This window comes from Chanodichthys erythropterus, chromosome 3 (genome assembly GCF_024489055.1).
Source record: "Chanodichthys erythropterus isolate Z2021 chromosome 3, ASM2448905v1, whole genome shotgun sequence".
NCBI lineage: Eukaryota > Metazoa > Chordata > Actinopteri > Cypriniformes > Xenocyprididae > Chanodichthys > Chanodichthys erythropterus.
In genome coordinates, this window is record NC_090223.1 from 4,093,363 (window position 1) to 4,114,028 (window position 20,666).

The 20,666-nt window shown below is 40.4% G+C and overlaps 1 protein-coding gene across 2 annotated transcripts; it reads right to left on the reverse strand.

Annotated features, from left to right (window-relative positions):
- Positions 1-911: 911 nt before the first annotated feature.
- On the reverse strand, positions 912-13,921 carry LOC137015646 (uncharacterized). Of its 2 annotated transcripts, none has more exons than XM_067380703.1 (3): positions 13,906-13,921; positions 1,959-2,618; positions 912-1,849 (listed from the first exon to the last, which is right to left on the reverse strand). In XM_067380703.1, the coding sequence occupies exons 2-3, from the start codon at positions 2,614-2,616 to the stop codon at positions 1,632-1,634; spliced, it is 876 nt and encodes a 291-aa protein (XP_067236804.1). In that variant the 5' UTR covers positions 2,617-2,618; positions 13,906-13,921; the 3' UTR covers positions 912-1,631. The 2 variants fall into 2 exon arrangements, with proteins under 2 accessions (XP_067236804.1, XP_067236807.1); XM_067380706.1 differs by lacking the exon at positions 13,906-13,921 and adding an exon at positions 13,028-13,151.
- Positions 13,922-20,666: the final 6,745 nt, after the last annotated feature.

Consider the following 20,666-nt stretch of genomic DNA (forward strand, 5'->3'; position numbering starts at 1 on the left):
TCCTTTAATTACTGTTTATTACTGTAATTCTACAAAAAATATCATTATAATCATATAAAACCTTTTAATTCTAAACATACATTAATTTTTATGAGTACAGTCATGTACCTCTAAAACACACACTGTTAAAAAACACTGCTGTGGTTGCCAGAAATTTACTGTAAAAAAAAATATGGTCTTTTAACTTTTACAAATTTAACTTCAATTTACAATAAAAATCTATTTCATTAACTGATATAATGTTAATTTACAACCAAAAGAAGCACTAACATCTGTCACATGATGAATCAAAGTTAATCACAAGCAGCATTTCTAAAGCTGAAAATAATATATACTACAATATACACTGAACAAAATTATAAACACCACACTTTTGTTTTTGCTCCCATTTTTCATGAGCTGAACTCAAAGATCTTTTTCTATGTATACAAATGTTCCTCTCAAATATTGTTCACAGATGGTGTACAGTATTATTCGCACAAACACTAAACACCATCATGACAACACGACAGTAAAAGGTGCAATAAACATGAATTTAACAACATTACACATAACATAAAACTCACTCTTAGAAGAGATCGAACCTTTGGAGTTCAATAAAGGATGAACCTTTTCTAAGATGGTTGGATTGGCACGGTGTTAATGAGACAACAGGTGTGTTTGGCGGCAGGGAGGCAAACAGTTTTTGACCGTGCTTTAACACACAGATGAGTGCTTACCGTGTTCACATGGATTATGTACAAAGTGTTTGTTCTGTCTGCAGGGTATGAACTTTATGCTTGTGTGTCACGAACAGTAAAGAACGAGAGCTCACAGGAAGCTGACTGGAAGCAGTGTTTATTGATGAACAAAATAAAGAGACAGTTTCATTTTAACATCTGCATGCATGGACTTAATTTGCACGTGTACTTGCTTACTTCTGCCACCGACACCAGCGATGTACTGATGTGATTCAATCAACCTGCTATTTTATTCTTGATTTGAGCTTTCCATAAATATTTAGCTTATATGTAGGCTTTCAATTCAAAGTATACTTCACTTTTTAGTCACGAAATTTGCGTCGCGCGCACTGTATGCTGACCCTCGTGTGCGCACGACACGAATTACGTCCTCAGGAAAAGTATGAGCGTACTGTATGTGCACTGCCAGATTTTTGTAGGTTGATTTTTGTAGGTTGCACATGCGCATTTACAATTTTTTTTTTTTTTTTATAGCATTAATTAGTTTATCCACAAAGTGGCAGCCGTGCCCTGGGGGCTTCAATTTACAAGATAATCAAAGAAAAACTGCATAAACAGAATAGACCGGAACACATGCAAGCTACAGCGACAACGGAGGCCTACATAGATGAGAGATTGTGTGAAGAGGTTAGAAAGTACCCTCATTTATACAACTTTAGCATGAAAGAATGCAAATATATTTACATGGATTGTAACTTTCTAGAGAAATTGTTCAAAACTGCGCATGCGTTCAACGCCTGTGTGTGCGTACGAGTCAAATGAAGTAACTGTGTGTGTACGCTAAAAAAACGAAGTATACTTTGAGCTTAAGTTTAATGCTGCAGTGGTCAAATATTGAGTCGTGTGCAGCAGGTTGTAACTTTTCACATCACAACAAGCTTTGGTTTTAATTCACGAACAGTTGATGCAAGCGAGTGCTGGTGTGTCGATCACTGAGATCTGTTTAGTTTCTGAATGACACTGTTTCAGTAATGTGAACAGGATTCTGTCTATGATGGTGTTTCCAGTGGAACTTTTCCCAGATCCAGTTTTTCCCAGCAGATCCAGCCTGATCTGGTCTTTCTTCCCAGGAATCACATCAGTCTCATCTGCTGGAAAATCTCCTGAAACTACAACAGAAACATCAAATCACTTTTCAGTGTGACATACAATCGACTCAAACTTGAACAATCCCTCACGTGTTTGTGTTATTAAAGTCATTTATTAGTGACTACTTACAATTGACACGAGGACGGTCTTTGCTGCCATTCCTCTTCATTTGTTCCATGATAAATTTCCCACCGTTCTCCATCACCATTCCTTCAATCTTCTGCAGTAGTCCTTGTATCTGACCCTCTGATTTTCTCTTGTTATTGAAACAGTAAAATCTTCCTCCACATTCAGTCACCAGTCTCTGTAGATCCTCATGATCTTTGTTTTGAAGATATTCATCAATGGTCTCATCCAGATCCTCCAGTTCATCTCCATGTGTGAACAGAATCATGATGTACTTCTGAACTTCAGGACCTAATAAACACTTGATGAAATCCAGGATCTCTTCCTCATTTCCCACAGGTTCCTCTAGAGGAACGGTGAGCAGAACTGAACTGAGACCTGCTGAACATCCAGAGACCAGCTGCTCTTTCAGCATCTCCAGCTTCTCCTCAGACAGATCTGGATCCAGTAGATCTGGAGAAATAATCACACACACCTGTTTCTCTCCGATCTGAGTTAATTCCTCACAAACTTCAGCATCATTTTTCTTCTTATGTTTTTGAGCTTTGAACTTTTTTTCTCTAAGTATAGTGTTTCCAGATGAACTTTTCCCAGAAGCGTTTCTACCCATCAGAAGAATCCGGATCACTGGATCATCTGGATTGGAGCTGATTGCTGACATATCTGAAATAAAAAATATGGAATAAGATGCCTGGTCAAGATGTTATTCTTCTCATTGGAGGTCAAGAGTAAGAAAATATATAGAATATAGTTTGTCTGTGTTTCACAAACAAGTGTAAATATTTCTTGTAGTGGTGGGCCGTTATCGGCGTTAACGTGCTGCGTTAACGTGAGACTCTTATCGGGCGATAAAAAAAATATCGCCGTTAATCTATTCTCAAAGTTGGGTTGGGAGCTGGGTCTATACTACGCAAGCTATGATGACTTTCACCTTGATATTTTAGCGCGGATGTATACCTAGCCGAACTGACCCTTCGCAAAGACCCGCCCCCCTTAGTTACTGTTGCTTTGGTCGACAAGCCGTGGCGCTGTCACACCACACACAGTGATTAATGCATCACGGAGCAAAGAGGACACTGACAACACGTCGACAGACAAGACAGAGCAGGTTACTTATGATATTTAACAAAGTCCCAGCTTTAAAACTGTATAGTTTTTTAAGAAATTCAAACAATAAAAACCGTTTTGTTGCTCTTTAATGTGTCGTGATCATGGTCGTGACAGATTGCTGTAGCGCCTCAGCTCAAGAGGCTCGTAAACCGATCATTTCTTACTACGAGTCCATTTATAGCATCAAATAAACATGAATGAACATGAGAATCAATGTTGTTTCAAACGCGGAAAGATGTCAATATACAAAATTTTTCAAGTTTAACTCTAATTCCTATCTGCTTTGTCGGACAAAATGGCGGATTACTTTTAGTCATTTGCTGCGTCCCAATTCGCCTACTTATACTACGCCCTAAAAGTATGTACTCTTTCTGTGAACAAAAAGCACTTACTTTTGAGTGTGTAGCAAAAGAGTAGACAAGCTTTGGGACATACTATCACGTCATACAATTGCGTCTTTGCTCTCTGTTGCATCCTGTCACCGTAAACTGCCCTGTCAATCATCTTACATCCTCCACATTTCATTTAACTAATTTCCTACCGTATCGGAGAGAAATGCAGCACGTTGATCTGCAGTCGCGAGTCTTTCATGTGGAGAACTCTCCTCATATTAATGCATAATGATGCATTTAAAAGTTGATGGCCAATAGGATATTTATAAAAGTCCACATTGGTATTTGCAGATGAAAAATAACACATATAACATTAAATAAATATTTTCTATCAGTTTGAACTGATTATTAGTCACTCAAACAACCTCTCAGCGTCGATCGTGCATATTCGCCATGTTTTGTATTTTTTAACACTTTTTACTCGTGTTTGTAGTTCTGAACTGAATCCTCATACAATGCGCAATGGGTTGTGGGCAATATTAGCCTCTATAATGTGCACGGATCCACACTTCGAAAATCTACCGCAAATAGTAGACCATCCGGGGACTTTTGGCATACTCCTTTCAACATACTACGCTTTGGGACACACTTATTTTAATCTCACATACTATTTAGGATGGATAGTATGGACATTGGGATGCAGGGACAATTTGGGTAGGCCTATCTCACATATTCTGAATGTCTTCGGCAGAATTCAAATGAGCCATTTTAATCTAGATTAATCTAGATTAATTCCAAAATTAATCTAGATTAATCTAGATAAAAAAAAATTAATCTATGCCCATAATATCTTGTCTGTAGACTGTGTGAACTTTGACAGAATTTATGGAACAAACATTGTTGAAATCCTTAAAAAAACTCTAAAAGTATGTATGAAGTTACTGTGTCTTTATTGAAATAAGGTTTCGGAAAAAAGTGTGAATCTTTGGGGAGACAAATAAAAAATGATTTGATTTGAGATTCATAAATTTTCAGTTTGATTCATGTTTTACTGACTGAGAATCTGCTTAGATGATTCAGTGAAAGAGCGGTCCACATGAATGCTAATCAATTCAAACACATTGGTCAAAACACTGAAAAGAATTCAGGAATGATTGACATCTCTGGTTACGGGAAAGCCTCGGTACAGTACAGCTGTAAATCTGCAGACGCCGCTGCCTCTACTCTGAGATATTAACCCGAACCAGCCTTTACCTCCATTCACATCTTTAAAAGATCTTTAGCATTTACACTATGGTGGCTTTGAATCAAATAATGTCAGGATTAAACAAAAAGAAGGGTTGTGAAATGATGTGCAGATTTCTGCAGCAGCTCTTTATTGCTTCTCACTTGCACAGAAAAACTGCTTTCATATTCCTCGAAATGAATCTAAATGACTCTAAACCACTAACACCGTACCTTATAATGATCTAATAGATTATAATACAGTAATAAAATAGATTGTGGATAAAATTATTGCATTTAAGTAACTGTAATTCACCACTGGCGTATAAGACCTGCACCATGCTAATTACGAACCAAAAGTACAAGTCAGTTCACTCGGTGGCCATATTTGCAACGCCTCCAACAGGAATGCAAGAGCAACTCATGTCTATTAGCCAAGTGTGTCACACAGTACTACAAACCACAACCTACAAATTACACCCCCTACCTCAAATTACACCCCTATGAAACAGCCTTTCAGGTTGTCATCAGAGCATGAGCTTGATTAGAGGGTAGCCTATGCACGTGACGTCATCGTCGACCGTTATGACTGTGGTTACACCCACTGAGTGGCACAAAGACTGAGGGGCAGCATTGGTTTTCAGCGTGAATACCGCGAAAAACGCACAAAACCATTGACTGTACAAATAGCTTTGACACAAAACCTGAGGTATATATTTAAAGACTGTCAAAAGCTACAGAAAAAAAGAAGCAAATGGATCTGTTCTGAATTCTTCATGTTTAGCATAATGACGAACATGCGCACAAAATTAACGCTGCACGTGATGGAATAGTGCACAATCTGCGCAGTTGCGCAGCCTACGCTGATTTAATAGACTGAGAATAAGCGTAGCACTATAGAGTTGCATCAGCCGTTCTGACTGGAAAGTTCTCCGGATTGCTCGCATTATAAGGACATTGTATGAGTAACGGACAAGTAAGTCCAGTGTTATTTGAATATAAATGTTATATTGCAAGTAGATTTGTTGCAGATGCTGTATCTAAGTTTATTTAATTATATTAATGCGACCTATTTACCGCTCGTGAATGACGCGCTGTATTGTATGCCGTCAATCCTTTGAAGTTAAATATAGCAATAGATCGCTGTGACTTGTATAAGAAGAAGATATTTTATGTTGTTTATTATTTATATCTATAATGTGACAATTGATTCATCTGCTAATTATTATTTTTATTTTATTGTTCTAGAAAACCTTGCATATGTCCATCTGTTGATGCCAGAGCAATCATTAAAAGGCTATCATTGAGACATGACTCTGTATTCTCTGACAAGAATACTGTAGCGGTCAGTGCACATTGATCCAGCAATAAATCCTAATTCAGAACATGGTCCTTCGAGCCGGATGCTGACTACTACAGATATGTCATTGCCTGATGATAACCCGTCCAGTCCAGATCATTCAGCTGGGAGACCAGTGAGACAAAGTAAGCTTCCTAAGCACCTGGAGGACTACGTTGTGGACTATAATTTTCCAAGGTCAGCACCATGCTCACTAGAAACACAGCCAAAGCCTTCTGCAGTGAACAGAGCTGGGGAAAAATCAGTATCCTCGCCTAGTATGTCTACACCAGTACGCAAAGCAGAACAGGTCCAATCAAAGGATAAAATATCCCTGAGAGAATTGATGGAGAACATTTCTGCAACTGAGAGGGAGGAGTCAGCTGAGATTGCACAGCTTACAAGCAGACTGTCTCTTTATGAGAAAAGGCAGCAGCGTCGACAGGATATGTTAAAACGGATTAATGCTTTCTTATTGGAGGAGGAAGCAGACAACCTCTCACTCCAAGAGGCTGATATAGCATCACAAAAGGGAGTACTTTCCCCTGAGTCTGTTCATAACATTTCCTCGACTGCTCCAAAATTCACAAAGACACCAGTTAATTTTCCAGAATCTCAGCCTGATATAATGACTCCCAAACAAAGAACAGCCGAATTACCTCCGATCTCACATGTCCCAGTTATGCAGAACGTGGTCCATGGTGCCATAAGAACTCAGTCTGCCCAGCAAACACTTCCACTGAATGAAATGAGTTCAGTCCACTTGATTCCATCATCATGCTTTGTGTCTCCACAATTCGCTACAGCTCCTGATACTGCTCTACAAGGACAGTTACTCCCACAAAGTCAATATGAAGGAAAGTCACCTCCTGAACTTAGAAGGTGCTTAGGAGTTGAGGGCGCCCCCTTTTGGTCCAAGCAGCAATGGGCTACGAATCCTCCAACTGGATTACATTCGATGCAACGCCCTGTACCTTTGGTTTATACTGACTGTCAGCACAATTATCCTGGTGCACACAGTGATCACTACCCAGCACAAGAAGTAACTTGGCCACAGTATGGCAATTATCAGGCAGCTCCTCCACCTCCTATTAATTTATATGGAGCGCCAAAACCTTCCATACCAGACTTTGCTGTAGACAGTGAAAAGGATTTCGCTAATCTGAAACTAGCTTTGGATAATCTACTAGACTCTCATCCTGAGCTGTCAGAGAAATACAAATATCACGTGCTACTTGAACATCTTAAGCTTCCAGAGGCTCAAATGATTGGACAGTCTTGTCGACATGAAGCTCGGCCATATACAGCAGCAATGAAGGCTCTACAGTTGCATTATGGACAGCCACATCAATTAGCACAGAGCGAAATAGCAGCCATACTCAACGCTCCAGATGTGAAAGTTGGTGACGCTAGTAGTTTGCAGTCATTTGCCCTAAGGGTTCATCTTCTTGTGAGTATGTTGCTGTCCCTGGAGGGCCCAAGAGGCATTGAACTCAGCTGTTGTTCCCATGTAGACAGGCTCCTCAGAAAACTTCCCAAGTATCTCAGAGACAACTTCATTGAGTTCCTACAAATGCAAGGCAAGCTGAATGTCGCCAGTCTCAATCCATATAATCTTCAGGACTTCTCTGGTTGGCTGCAGGGTAAAGCTCAACAACAGCGTCTATCCAGTAGATTAGTTGAACGTTATCAGAGAGAGAAATCCTCCTACTCACTTCAGGGAGGGGCTTCAACTCGATCAAAAGGACAGGGTGCTTCAGTCTACCATGGAACAGAGCCTCAAGTTGTCAAGGCACCTAAGCTGGTACCTCAGCCCCCTCAATGGAAGAAATCCAAAGTCCATTGTCTATTCTGTCACAGCAAAGAGCATTACATAACCCAGTGCTCTGAAATAAAGGAGCAATCTACAGAAAACCTCATGCAATGGATATCAGAAGGGAAACGATGCTGGAAATGCGGCCGTTCACACCGTCCAGAGGACTGTAACCTAAAGAAACCATGTGGAATCTGTGGTGAGATACATCTCCAAGTCCTCCATGGAATCGCTGAACAGAGAGCCAAGGTTAAGCCCACCAGCGCGTTAAACAGTAGGATCTACCTCACACCTTCCAGTCCCTCAGGTCGAGTACTACTGAAGGTTGTACCTGTGCTTTTACATAATAAGGACAGAACAATTGAGACCTTTGCAATATTAGATGACGGTGCAGAACGTACCATGCTTTTACCTGCTGCTGCTCAACAGCTTCACCTGGAAGGGAAAGAAGAAACCCTAGCCCTACACACTATCCGTCCTGATGTCACATTCCTAGCTGGCTCAGTTGTTACCTTTGATGTGTCCTCCAGAACCAATCCAGGAGTCAGGTACAGAATCCAGAATGCCTTCACTGCAGATGGATTAGATCTAGTGGAACAGAGCTACCCAATCAAAGCTCTTCGACGTCGATACGCCCACTTGAGAGACATTCCATTGCAGTCATTCAAGAATGTTCAGCCCTTGTTGCTGATTGGCTCAGATAATAGCCCTCTGATCACTGCGGTGAAAACCGTTCATGTAGCCACTCAGGTTGGACCAGTTGCAGTCCGCACAAAACTAGGCTGGGCTCTTCAAGGCCCTGAAGGTCTTCAAAATCGAGCAACTTCTACTCAGAGTTATTTTATCACAGCATCAACAACATATGACACCCTCTATAGAGATGTCGAAAGACTGTGGCAGCTAGATTCTCTACCTTACCGCAGTGAAAAGCTGATGACTCGTTCTAAACAGGACCAAGAGTCTATTAAAATCCTGGACAACAAGACCTGTAGGGTGTCAATCGACGGAATTCAACGCTATGCCACTCCCTTATTAAGAACTGATGATTCCCCCAAGCTAAATGCTCCGCAAGAATCTGTGCTTGCTAATCTCCGCAGTACCGAAAGGAGACTCAAAGATCAACCAGAGAAGGCAGCTGCCTATCGAGGTGAGATGAATAGACTGATTCAAGCAGATTATGTAAAAGAGATCACGGCTAAAGAAGTTAATGAATCCGAGGAGTCTTGGTATCTGCCACATCACCTTGTCTACCATAATGGAAAGGCACGTCTGGTGTTCAATTGTTCATTTGTATACAAGGGTACGTCCCTTAATGAGCAGCTGCTGCCAGGACCAAACCTGGGACCATCCCTCCTTGGGGTCCTGCTGCGATTTCGACAGCACAGTGTTGCAATCAGTGGAGACATAAAGGGTATGTTTCACCAGGTTCGCCTGTTACCCGAGGACAGACCCTTACTGAGATTCCTTTGGCGGGATTTGCAACGGGAGATTCCACCACAAGTATATGAATGGCAGGTGCTGCCTTTTGGGACGACCAGTAGTCCCTGCTGTGCTATTTATGCACTACAAAAACACATCAAAGAACACCCACACAGCACTCCTGACCTCATCCAGTCTGTCGAATCCAGTTTCTATGTTGATAATTGTCTGGAGAGTCTACCTACTGCTGCAGCAGCCAAGACTAGACTGGATGACTTGCGGGCAATAATGGCGGATGGTGGATTTGAAATTAGGCAGTGGACGAGCAACCGATCATCAGTAGTGGCTCACTTACCATCTGATGCTAGATCCCAGGACATGGAACTGTGGCTGGAACACCATCGGTGTGACCATCAAGAACCCACATTAGGACTCTGCTGGAATTGTGAAACAGACACACTGGGTTACAGATACAGACCTATAGAGCATTCAGTATTGACAATGCGAACAGTTTACAAGATACTAGCGAGTCAGTATGACCCTTTGGGTTTCATTACGCCTTATACCACCAGAGCCAAGATTCTCATACAGCAGCTGTGGTCAAAGAAAAGAGACTGGGATGATCCAGACCTCCCTGCAGATCTGTGTGAGTCTTGGAACATCTGGGAGAGTGAATTACCACACCTCAGCACAGTTTCAATCCCGCGTTGCTATGTTCCCGTAGCAATGGATAATCCTGGACTTGAGCATCACCTCCATATTTTCTGTGATGCATCAGAAAGGGCGTATGGAGCGGTAGCATACCTTTCTACAACTCATGAGAGCCTCACCAATGTCTCATTCATTATGGCCAGGTCTAAAGTGGCCCCTAAACGTCAACAGACTATGCCACGATTAGAATTGTGTGCTGCGCTGGCAGGAGCACAGCTGGCATAATTAATCCAGACAGAATTGCCATCCTACTTGCAACAGACCACACTATGGACGGACTCTACAACTGTCCTAGAATGGCTACAATCAGAGTCATGCCGGTTCAAGGTATTTGTCGGCACTCGAGTATCAGAAATACAGGAACTGACAGATCAGCGATCATGGCGTTATGTCGACTCACTTAATAACCCAGCTGACGACCTGACACGAGGCAAAACACTTCTAGAGCTTACTGTACCCAGCAGATGGAGTAACGGGCCATCTTTCCTTCTGCAAGCTCCAGATAAATGGCCTAAGAAACCACACATCACTCAAGCATCTAAGTCCAACGAACTGAAAGGTCTGACATTCTGCAGTTTTGCATCAGTACTGCAGAATATTCCAGATGCAAACCAGTTTGATTCATGGAAGGACCTTGTCGAGGCTGTACGTCAGCAATGCCACGGGGCGGCAGAGCCAAACCAGACTCAGTTGATTAACAGTTACCGTGAAGCAGAAGCTATTCTCCTGCGAGCCTGCCAAGCACAAAGTTTTTCAGAAGAGCTTGTATCTCTAAAAGCAGGCCAGCCAGTTCATATCAGCAGCAAACTCAGAAATCTAGCACCAGAGCTGGACCAAACAACGGATCTCATCAGAGTAGGGGGGAGGCTACGGCAGTTACAGCAGGTCAGTGACCTTGATATCCATCCCATTGTCCTTGATCCTCGTCATCCTGCTACCATGCTTCTTATTAAAGACTATGATGAACGGCTGCTACATGCTGGCTCTGAAAGATTATTCGCCGAAATCAGAAGACAGTATTGGATCTTGAGAGGTCGACAAGTCATTAAAAAGTACCAACTTCACTGCCCAGAATGTCAAAAATGGAGAGCACAGCCTAAAGTACCTCAAATGGCAGATTTGCCAATGGCTCGCCTCCGCATCTTCCGCCCACCTTTCTTCTCAACAGGTGTTGACTGTTTTGGGCCATTCATTGCGAAGATAGGCAGACGAAATGAGAAACGGTGGGGAGTGATTTTTAAGTGCCTGACGACACGTGCCATTCATTTGGATCTTCTTAATTCACTGGATTCAGATGCCTTCTTACTAGCCCTCCGCAGGTTCATTGCCCGGCGAGGCAAACCAGCAGAAATAATTTCTGATCAAGGCACGAATTTCAAAGGAGCTGACAGGGAACTCCAGACAGCTTTCAAGGAATTGGAACCACAGCTTCAACAACAACTGGTAAATTACCAGATTGATTTCAAATTCAATCCCCCTAATGCACCACACTTCGGAGGAGCATGGGAGCGGGAGATTCGTTCCATCAAGAGTGCACTCCAAGTCGCTGTGGGAACTCAATCACTGTCAGAAGACGTACTTCACACCATCCTAGTTGAAGTGGAAGGTATTCTTAATTCAAAGCCTCTCGGATACGTTTCAGCTGATGTGGCTAATCCCGACCCTATAACACCAAATATGCTTCTCATGGGGCGGCGGGACGCTTCTTTGCCACAAGCCGTTTATGCTTCTGAAACCATCGGACGCCGTAGATGGCGGCATTGTCAGAACTTAATAGATCAGTTTTGGATCCGTTACCTACGAGATTACCTGCCAACCCTTCATTCCCGCTACAAATGGCAGAAACCAACAGAGCCCCTTACTCTGGATACAGTGGTAATGATAATTGACCCCAATCTACCACGAGCCCAATGGCCTATAGGTCGTGTGGTGAAACTCATTCCAAGCAGAGATGGCTGCATACGAACTGTTGAAATTCAAGTACGGGATAAAATCTACACACGACCTGTAGCCCGCCTTGTCCCTCTTCCAGGACTTCCAGATAATACGGAAAATCTACAAACATAGAGAATTCTACTACTTGACACATTTGCTGCTCAAATGTGGGGGCGGCTGTTCTGAATTCTTCATGTTTAGCATAATGACGAACATGCGCACAAAATTAACGCTGCACGTGATGGAATAGTGCACAATCTGCGCAGTTGCGCAGCCTACGCTGATTTAATAGACTGAGAATAAGCGTAGCACTATAGAGTTGCATCAGCCGTTCTGACTGGAAAGTTCTCCGGATTGCTCGCATTATAAGGACATTGTATGAGTAACGGACAAGTAAGTCCAGTGTTATTTGAATATAAATGTTATATTGCAAGAAGATTTGTTGCAGATGCTGTATCTAAGTTTATTTAATTATATTAATGCGACCTATTTACCGCTCGTGAATGACGCGCTGTATTGTATGCCGTCAATCCTTTGAAGTTAAATATAGCAATAGATCGCTGTGACTTGTATAAGAAGAAGATATTTTATGTTGTTTATTATTTATATCTATAATGTGACAATTGATTCATCTGCTAATTATTATTTTTATTTTATTGTTCTAGAAAACCTTGCATATGTCCATCTGTTGATGCCAGAGCAATCATTAAAAGGCTATCATTGAGACATGACTCTGTATTCTCTGACAAGAATACTGTAGCGGTCAGTGCACATTGATCCAGCAATAAATCCTAATTCAGAACAGGATCACTGCAATTCACAGAAACAGCTGGACTCCAGCAGAGAAACATTGATTTGCAGTTATCATTTTGTGTAAAATAGTTGGATTTTGAGGCAGAATTATACCATATATATTGTATTGTTATATATTATGTTGACAACTCATCAATTAAATATTTACCATCTTATATTCTGCATAATTGGGTGTTTTTAAATAAACACTGACAAAAACTATACAAGTTTTAGGGCATTAATTTTAATTTTACAGACATTAATTTTATGCATTAATTTTACAGACGTCCTGAGGTAAAATTAGCTGCATTACTCCACCTCCCCATGTAAAACTAATCCCGTCCAAATAGGGCTATAAACTCATGAGAGTACTGGGAAAATATTCAACATTACACACCTGGGGAATCCGGGAACTGCAGGAATTGGCAGTAGAGTACAGATGCATTGGTGTAGGCGGGTGAGGACGCTGGTGTGCAGAACAAACATTAGATTTAAAAAAAAGACCTGTATTGCTCTCCGTTGCTTTGTTTCCTTAACGTTAATTTTCTGCATCAAACACTCCAGGATTCCCCATCCCATTGTGGGACATTAAATGCGACCGTGTCCTAAGCAGACACTGGTATGGTATGAGAATCCAGCAGCAAGGAATGCGTCTGTCCGCTCCAGACAGGACAAAAATAAATCAAAATAACAACCAATCAGAAGAGTGTGTGGGCGGAATCTTGGCTCTGCAATCAAATTCATAAATCTGTACACCATTTTAAAAAGTATTGTACATAATGTATCATACATAATAAGCGACTGAAACAATATGTGTCATAGGCTATAATACATTTGTGTGTTCATACTGAGTTCACATTAATTCCTTTTTTTATTTATTTTCAAGACATGAGTTAATTTGCTTTTAGTCAAACACAACGAAACGGGTTTAAATCTAAAGCATGTTTTTCGATTAGACCGTTATATAAAAAAGCACTTTAAATAACAGTATTTTCACTTTTTTCAGAGTACAATACAACAGGAATGAATGAATTGATTAAACTATACTTTAGTTAAATGTTACGGCTATATTTCTTTTGTTATTCCTGATGCTACTGCTATTCAGTCCATTTTCTCGTCACCTTTGGTGTGAAAGAGCTTCAAAACTACAACTACATAAAAGATTGTTAGGATACACGACTCAGACAACAGAAACTTTTCCATAAACGTAATATCAGAAAACTAAATCATTGGATACACCGTGGTTGATTGCATGTGAAGATATTTCATTCATACCTGCAGGTGCGGAAGGTCCCTCCGCCATCTTCAGTGAATGTGACTACAGACAGATCTCAAGAAGAATGTGCTTAGAAAACAAATACAGTAGAAAACGTTAATAAATCTTTAAATGAAGCGTGAAACAAGGATTTGGTCAAAAGTAAAATGGAGAGAACAGCAGCAGTAGAGTTTAGATTTACTTTCATTTGAATGCAGTGAAATGTTCCTCCTGCGGTTAGTTACCTGTTCTGACCTGTTCGAGGAGGAGCTGATTCCCTCACAACATGTTCAGACACTGAGCTGAGCATAAGAAACAGTCACCAGAGACAGACACATTATGAGAGAGTTTGATCAGTAAACTTTATTCTCCCACTGATTCAATAGAGTAATAAAGCTTCTGTGAAGACATCTTGAAAGTGTTTAAGATGATCATCTCACTTCAGCAGCTGTTTGATCATCACACGGAGAAACTGAAGTGAAAACAAAACTTGTCACTATTAAAGCATTAAATGTCAGCATACCAGAATATTATTTTGAATTGCTGATAAATCAAGGGTGCAAAAAAGTGACAAACCTAAAGCTAAACTAAACCTAAAGCTGCCTCGCCCCATACAGCTGTGAATTGGGACCTGTCCACCATCCTCAGGACCCTCCAAGGCCCCTTGTTTGAGCCGCTGCAGATGGTCGAGTTGAGGGCACTTTTGCTTAAAACCACCCTTCTGTTAGCACTGGCTTTGGTTAAGCGAGTCGGTGACCTGCAGGTGCTCGTATTAGCTCCTAGCAGTGTAAGAGAATGACAGAACAGAAGATATTGTTGAATAAAGTCGATCATAACAGAGATAAAACTTTACACTAGATGATGTGAAAAACAGGATTTTATGACAGGAGAGTTTAAATGTCGAGCATCATTGATTTTCCTCCTGTAACTCCTGCTGAATGAAAGAGTTGTCGTACAGTTGTCTTTTATATACTGTGATTTTTGAACTTGTAAATGGCCAAAAACAAGATTATTAGAGTACTTTTGACATGAAAATATAGTTTCAAAATATTCAAAAACACACATAGGCCTATGAATCATAAAAAAATTATCCTATGGATTTACAACCCTAGAATATCATACACTTAAACAACTAATCTTACCAACTCTTTACTAAATAAATGAAAGAAAATAATAAAAAAAAAGAATAAACTGTCCTGTTTGTTTCTTTCTCCAGCTCATGTTTTCACTGCATTATATGGTAAGAGTTAAAGATTTATAGGTTGAAACTGTTCAGTTTTTAGGCTCAGAACTTTCATTAATAAGCCTTTATCTGACCGAGTTCTGCTGTGCTCTAAATCACTCACAAATCTTATGATAATTTGATAATCTCCATTCAGTTTCACAACATTGGACCATTTCATGCCTTTCATCTTCAGAAAGATCTTTCTTCCTCCCCATATTGCATGAGAACTGTGACTTGCTTAATAATGTGGAACAACCTCTAAGTAGGGTTTCCATAGACCTGGCAAATTATTTTGTCTGAGATTGATAACAGTTATCTAAAAAGACATGGATAAATAAACAAACAAACACTTTCTTTGAAAAACTAAAATCTGAATGTTTATTCTACTGAAATCTTATTGATATGTCACTTGCATAATAATTTGGAACGCAGTGTAATGTTATTTTTCATAATCATAAAAGTCATGTTAACAGAACAATGAGACTATTAAGTCTTGTCTGTGAAACCGTGGGTCAGTGTTTTGTTGATTTTGGCGTTATTGTTCTGATACTCCACACATGCGCCACACAGAAGCAGAAGATAAAACGTCATCGGTGAGAGTTTGAATGAAGGTTTGGTGCTAAAAAATATTATATTCTTTAAAACAGTGTGAATGTGAAGAAATTTGAGACAGAGAGAGGAGAAGGCATGCATTTATTATTATTTTCTCAATACAATTCAAATGAAGGTTAAAGAGCTGGAAGTGTTGAGTGAATTAGTCTGCACATAAACAACATTAAATACCTGAAGAGCATCTGATAAAGATGACGTGATGAATCCAGCATTTAAAAACAGAGTTCAGGTGAGATCAGCAGAAACACAGAAGGGTTTCAGATCGAGTCTTTAAGAATGTAATGCATTAATAAAACAGAGAACAGATGCAGGAATGAAAATAAATAAGTGTTGAGGAGTTCATAATGAAGCAAAAATCCCTGAGTTTGAGTAAATGAACCATGATGATGATGACGATGAAGATCATCCTCTGGACACGGAGCCGTTGAACTGCAGTGAATGAGGATCATCAGTTCTGACCTTCAGTTGAACTCCAGCTTCAGGATCCCTGAGAGAAACACATTCAGTTTCAGCAGATCAAGCTTCATTCAGAGAATATCTTCTGTCTGTTTCACTTCTGAAATGATCATGTGATTCAGCCTTTATTTCCCTCACTTTAAGATCCACAACATTACATCACAGTGACTTCTGCACATTTGATCTGTTCATTCATGGAATTGAAGCCATCTTAGTGTTTCTACAGCACCCTCTAGTGTTTGTTAGGATTCACTCACTTGATTTCTGGATCATCCTCATGCACTTCCCTCTGAAAACATCTGAGAACAGATTGAATCTGATTATTACATATTATCAGACAGCTTTAGATGGTGAAGATCCTGCGAACGGATGACTGAGGCTGAAATTAAGCTAAATGTGATTGATGACATGAGCTCTTGAGATTTACTCACTGATCTGAGATCAGACTCACCTGAAGATCCTCTTACGCAGCATGAAACACATCAGAACAACCACGATGAAGAAAAGAACCAAAATCCACCACAAATTATCTAAACAAGCCATATGATCTAAAATCAGATCTGATCTAGACAAACAACAACACAACACAATCATCTGATCCACTCCAATAATAAACCAATGAAATCAGATGATCACTAACAATGATGAATCAATATTAGAATTTAAAGGGTGTAAAGCTCTTGATGTTTGACCTGAGAGCTGGAGAGACGGAGTCACTTCATCCAGAACATCTTTAAAAAACACAATGATCACAAATATAAGACAATATAACAGAAAACAAAGGCCTGTTCACATTCAAACTGGGTTGAGTCTGAATCAGATCTGAATCAGTGTTTTATTAGTGAATTCGTTTATCAGCTGAAACTCACCTGAGATTACAGTCGCTGCAGTTTCATTCCTCACTGAAAAACACATTCACAATCATCATGATTCACTTACAGAAGATTCACTTCAACACAGAGTTTGATCTGAATCAGGACAGATTCACTTCAACACAGAGTTTGATCTGAATCAGGACAGATTCACTTCAACACAGAGTTTGATCTGAATCAGGACAGATTCACTTCAACACAGAGTTTGATCTGAATCAGGACAGATTCACTTCAACACAGAGTTTGATCTGAATCAGGACAGATTCACTTCAACACAGAGTTTGATCTGAATCAGGACAGATTCACTTCAACACAGAGTTTGATCTGAATCAGGACAGATTCACTTCGACACAGAGTTTGATCTGAATCAGGACAGATTCACTTCAACGGTTTGATCTGAATCAGGACAGATTCACTTCAACGGTTTGATCTGAATCAGGACAGATTCACTTCAACACAGAGTTTGATCTGAATCATAACAGATTCACTTCAACACAGAGTTTGATCTGAATCATAACAGATTCACTTCAACACAGAGTTTGATCTGAATCAGGACTGATTCACTTCAACGGTTTGATCTGAATCAGAACAGATTCACTTCAACGGTTTGATCTGAATCAGGACAGATTCACTTCAACACAGAGTTTGATCTGAATCAGGACAGATTCACTTCAACACAGAGTTTGATCTGAATCATAACAGATTCACTTCAACACAGAGTTTGATCTGAATCATAACAGATTCACTTCAACACAGAGTTTGATCTGAATCAGGACTGATTCACTTCAACACAGAGTTTGATCTGAATCAGGACAGATTCACTTCAACACAGAGTTTGATCTGAATCAGAACAGATTCACTTCAACACAGAGTTTGATCTGAATCAGGACAGATTCGCTTAAACACAGAGTTTGATCTGAATCAGGACAGATTCACTTCAACACAGAGTTTGATCTGAATCAGGACAGATTCACTTTAACACAGAGTTTGATCTGAATCAGGACAGATTCACTTCAACACAGAGTTTGATCTGAATCAGGACAGATTCACTTCAACACAGAGTTTGATCTGAATCAGGACAGATTCACTTCAACACAGAGTTTGATCTGAATCAGGACAGACTCACTTCAACACAGAGTTTGATCTGAATCAGGACAGATTCACTTCAACACAGAGTTTGATCTGAATCAGGACAGATTCACTTCGACACAGAGTTTGATCTGAATCAGGACAGATTCACTTCAACACAGAGTTTGATCTGAATCAGGACAGATTCACTTCAACAGTTTGATCTGAATCAGGACAGATTCACTTCAACACAGAGTTTGATCTGAATCAGGACAGATTCACTTCAACACAGAGTTTGATCTGAATCAGGACTGATTCACTTCAACGGTTTGATCTGAATCAGAACAGATTCACTTCAACGGTTTGATCTGAATCAGGACAGATTCACTTCAACACAGAGTTTGATCTGAATCAGGACAGATTCACTTCAACACAGAGTTTGATCTGAATCAGGACAGATTCACTTCAACACAGAGTTTGATCTGAATCATAACAGATTCACTTCAACACAGAGTTTGATCTGAATCAGGACTGATTCACTTCAACACAGAGTTTGATCTGAATCAGGACAGACTCACTTCAACACAGAGTTTGATCTGAATCAGGACAGATTCACTTCAACACAGAGTTTGATCTGAATCAGGACAGATTCACTTCGACACAGAGTTTGATCTGAATCAGGACAGATTCACTTCAACACAGAGTTTGATCTGAATCAGGACAGATTCACTTCAACAGTTTGATCTGAATCAGGACAGATTCACTTCAACACAGAGTTTGATCTGAATCAGGACAGATTCACTTCGACACATAGTTTGATCTGAATCAGGACAGATTCACTTCGACACAGAGTTTGATCTGAATCAGGACAGATTCACTTCGACACATAGTTTGATCTGAATCATAACAGATTCACTTCAACACAGAGTTTGATCTGAATCAGGACTGATTCACTTCAACACAGAGTTTGATCTGAATCAGGACAGATTCACTTCAACACAGAGTTTGATCTGAATCAGAACAGATTCACTTCAACACAGAGTTTGATCTGAATCTCTCTCACCTCTGAACATGATCTCAAGTCTGAGCTGTAATGAAAGAAAGAAGAGTTAGAGCAACTTACATAGTTAATGAAGGATTAAATATGAAAAAAGATGAATGAGGAGAGAGATTGAGTTGATTTACTCTTGATTCATCACAGATGATCTCATGAATCAGATTCACGCAGTGAGACGTGACAAGACGATCAGATGATACAGACGTCACAAGATACATCAGTTTGTGTGGATCTGATGGATCTGCTAACAGAAGCCCGTCCTGAACAAATCAAACACAAGACAATCAGATCAGATCAGTATTATTGTGTGTGTGTGTGTGTGTGTGTGTAACAGTCACCTCTGTATACCAGCTCTGCTCACAGTCAGGATCATTGAGTGTTTGATTCATAATCACAGGCAGAATTATGTACACAAACCCCACTGAGGACTGAATCTCTGCACACGACACACTGATGTTGTACATCTTTCAACTCAAATGAAGAACCTGTTTTAAAACAATAAAGGACGACATAATTTTCAGCATGTAACCAGTGTGTAGTCAGAGTAGTGATATATGTCTTCATCAACGATCAACACACAACAACTTTCTGCATCACATTCCCCCATTATCAGCAGGGCACAACTGTCACATCCAGGTGTTCAGGTCACATGACTAAAATGTACAGATATACAGTGTGTCCAGTGCCAGCTCTTGCTTCACGAGTTTGTGTGCCCATATAATCTTAGCTTAAGTGGTAAACAGATTTGGCTTGCTGTCTGCTATAGAGGGGCTCGGAAAGAATATCCTACTCGAGCTCCGATTGCCCCCCTATAACAGGCAAAAATAAGTACAAAAGGAGGAGGAGGGATGCCAAAAGAACTAACAACGGGAAGAGGTAAGATGCTGGTTTTATACCTCGGTATTAATTGGAAGATTAGATGGGCGTACTCCTCCCGAAATTACGTTTATTAACTTCACTTCACGAGTTTGTGTGCCCATATAATCTTAGCTTAAGTGGTAAACAGATTTGGCTTGCTGTCTGCTATAGAGGGGCTCAGAAAGAATATCCTACTCGAGCTCCGATTGCCCCCCAAAACATAAATGCAGAATTTAGACAGCAAGCAAGAATTGTAGGATTTGAATGGATCATGATTATTGAAGGAATCGGCATGTGAATTATTTCAATAATCCAGAAGACCCCCCAAAATTGGAGAAAAGAAGGAATGGAAGATGGTACTGCAGCGGTAGTATTGAGGTAGGTAGGTCACTGTTTCAGCAGTTTTAAGTTAGGTGAGGCGCTGTGGCGGAAGCAAGGGATCAAGTGGAGCACTGCAGCGAAGCATCATGTGGAGCACTGCAGCGGCAGTATCAGGTGAAGCACTGCAGCGGCAGTATCAAAATTAGGCGGAGCACTGCAGCGGCAGTATCAAATTAGGCGGAGCACTGCAGCGGCAGTATCAAATTAGGTGGAGCACTGCAGCGGCAGTATCATGTGGAGCACTGCAGCGGC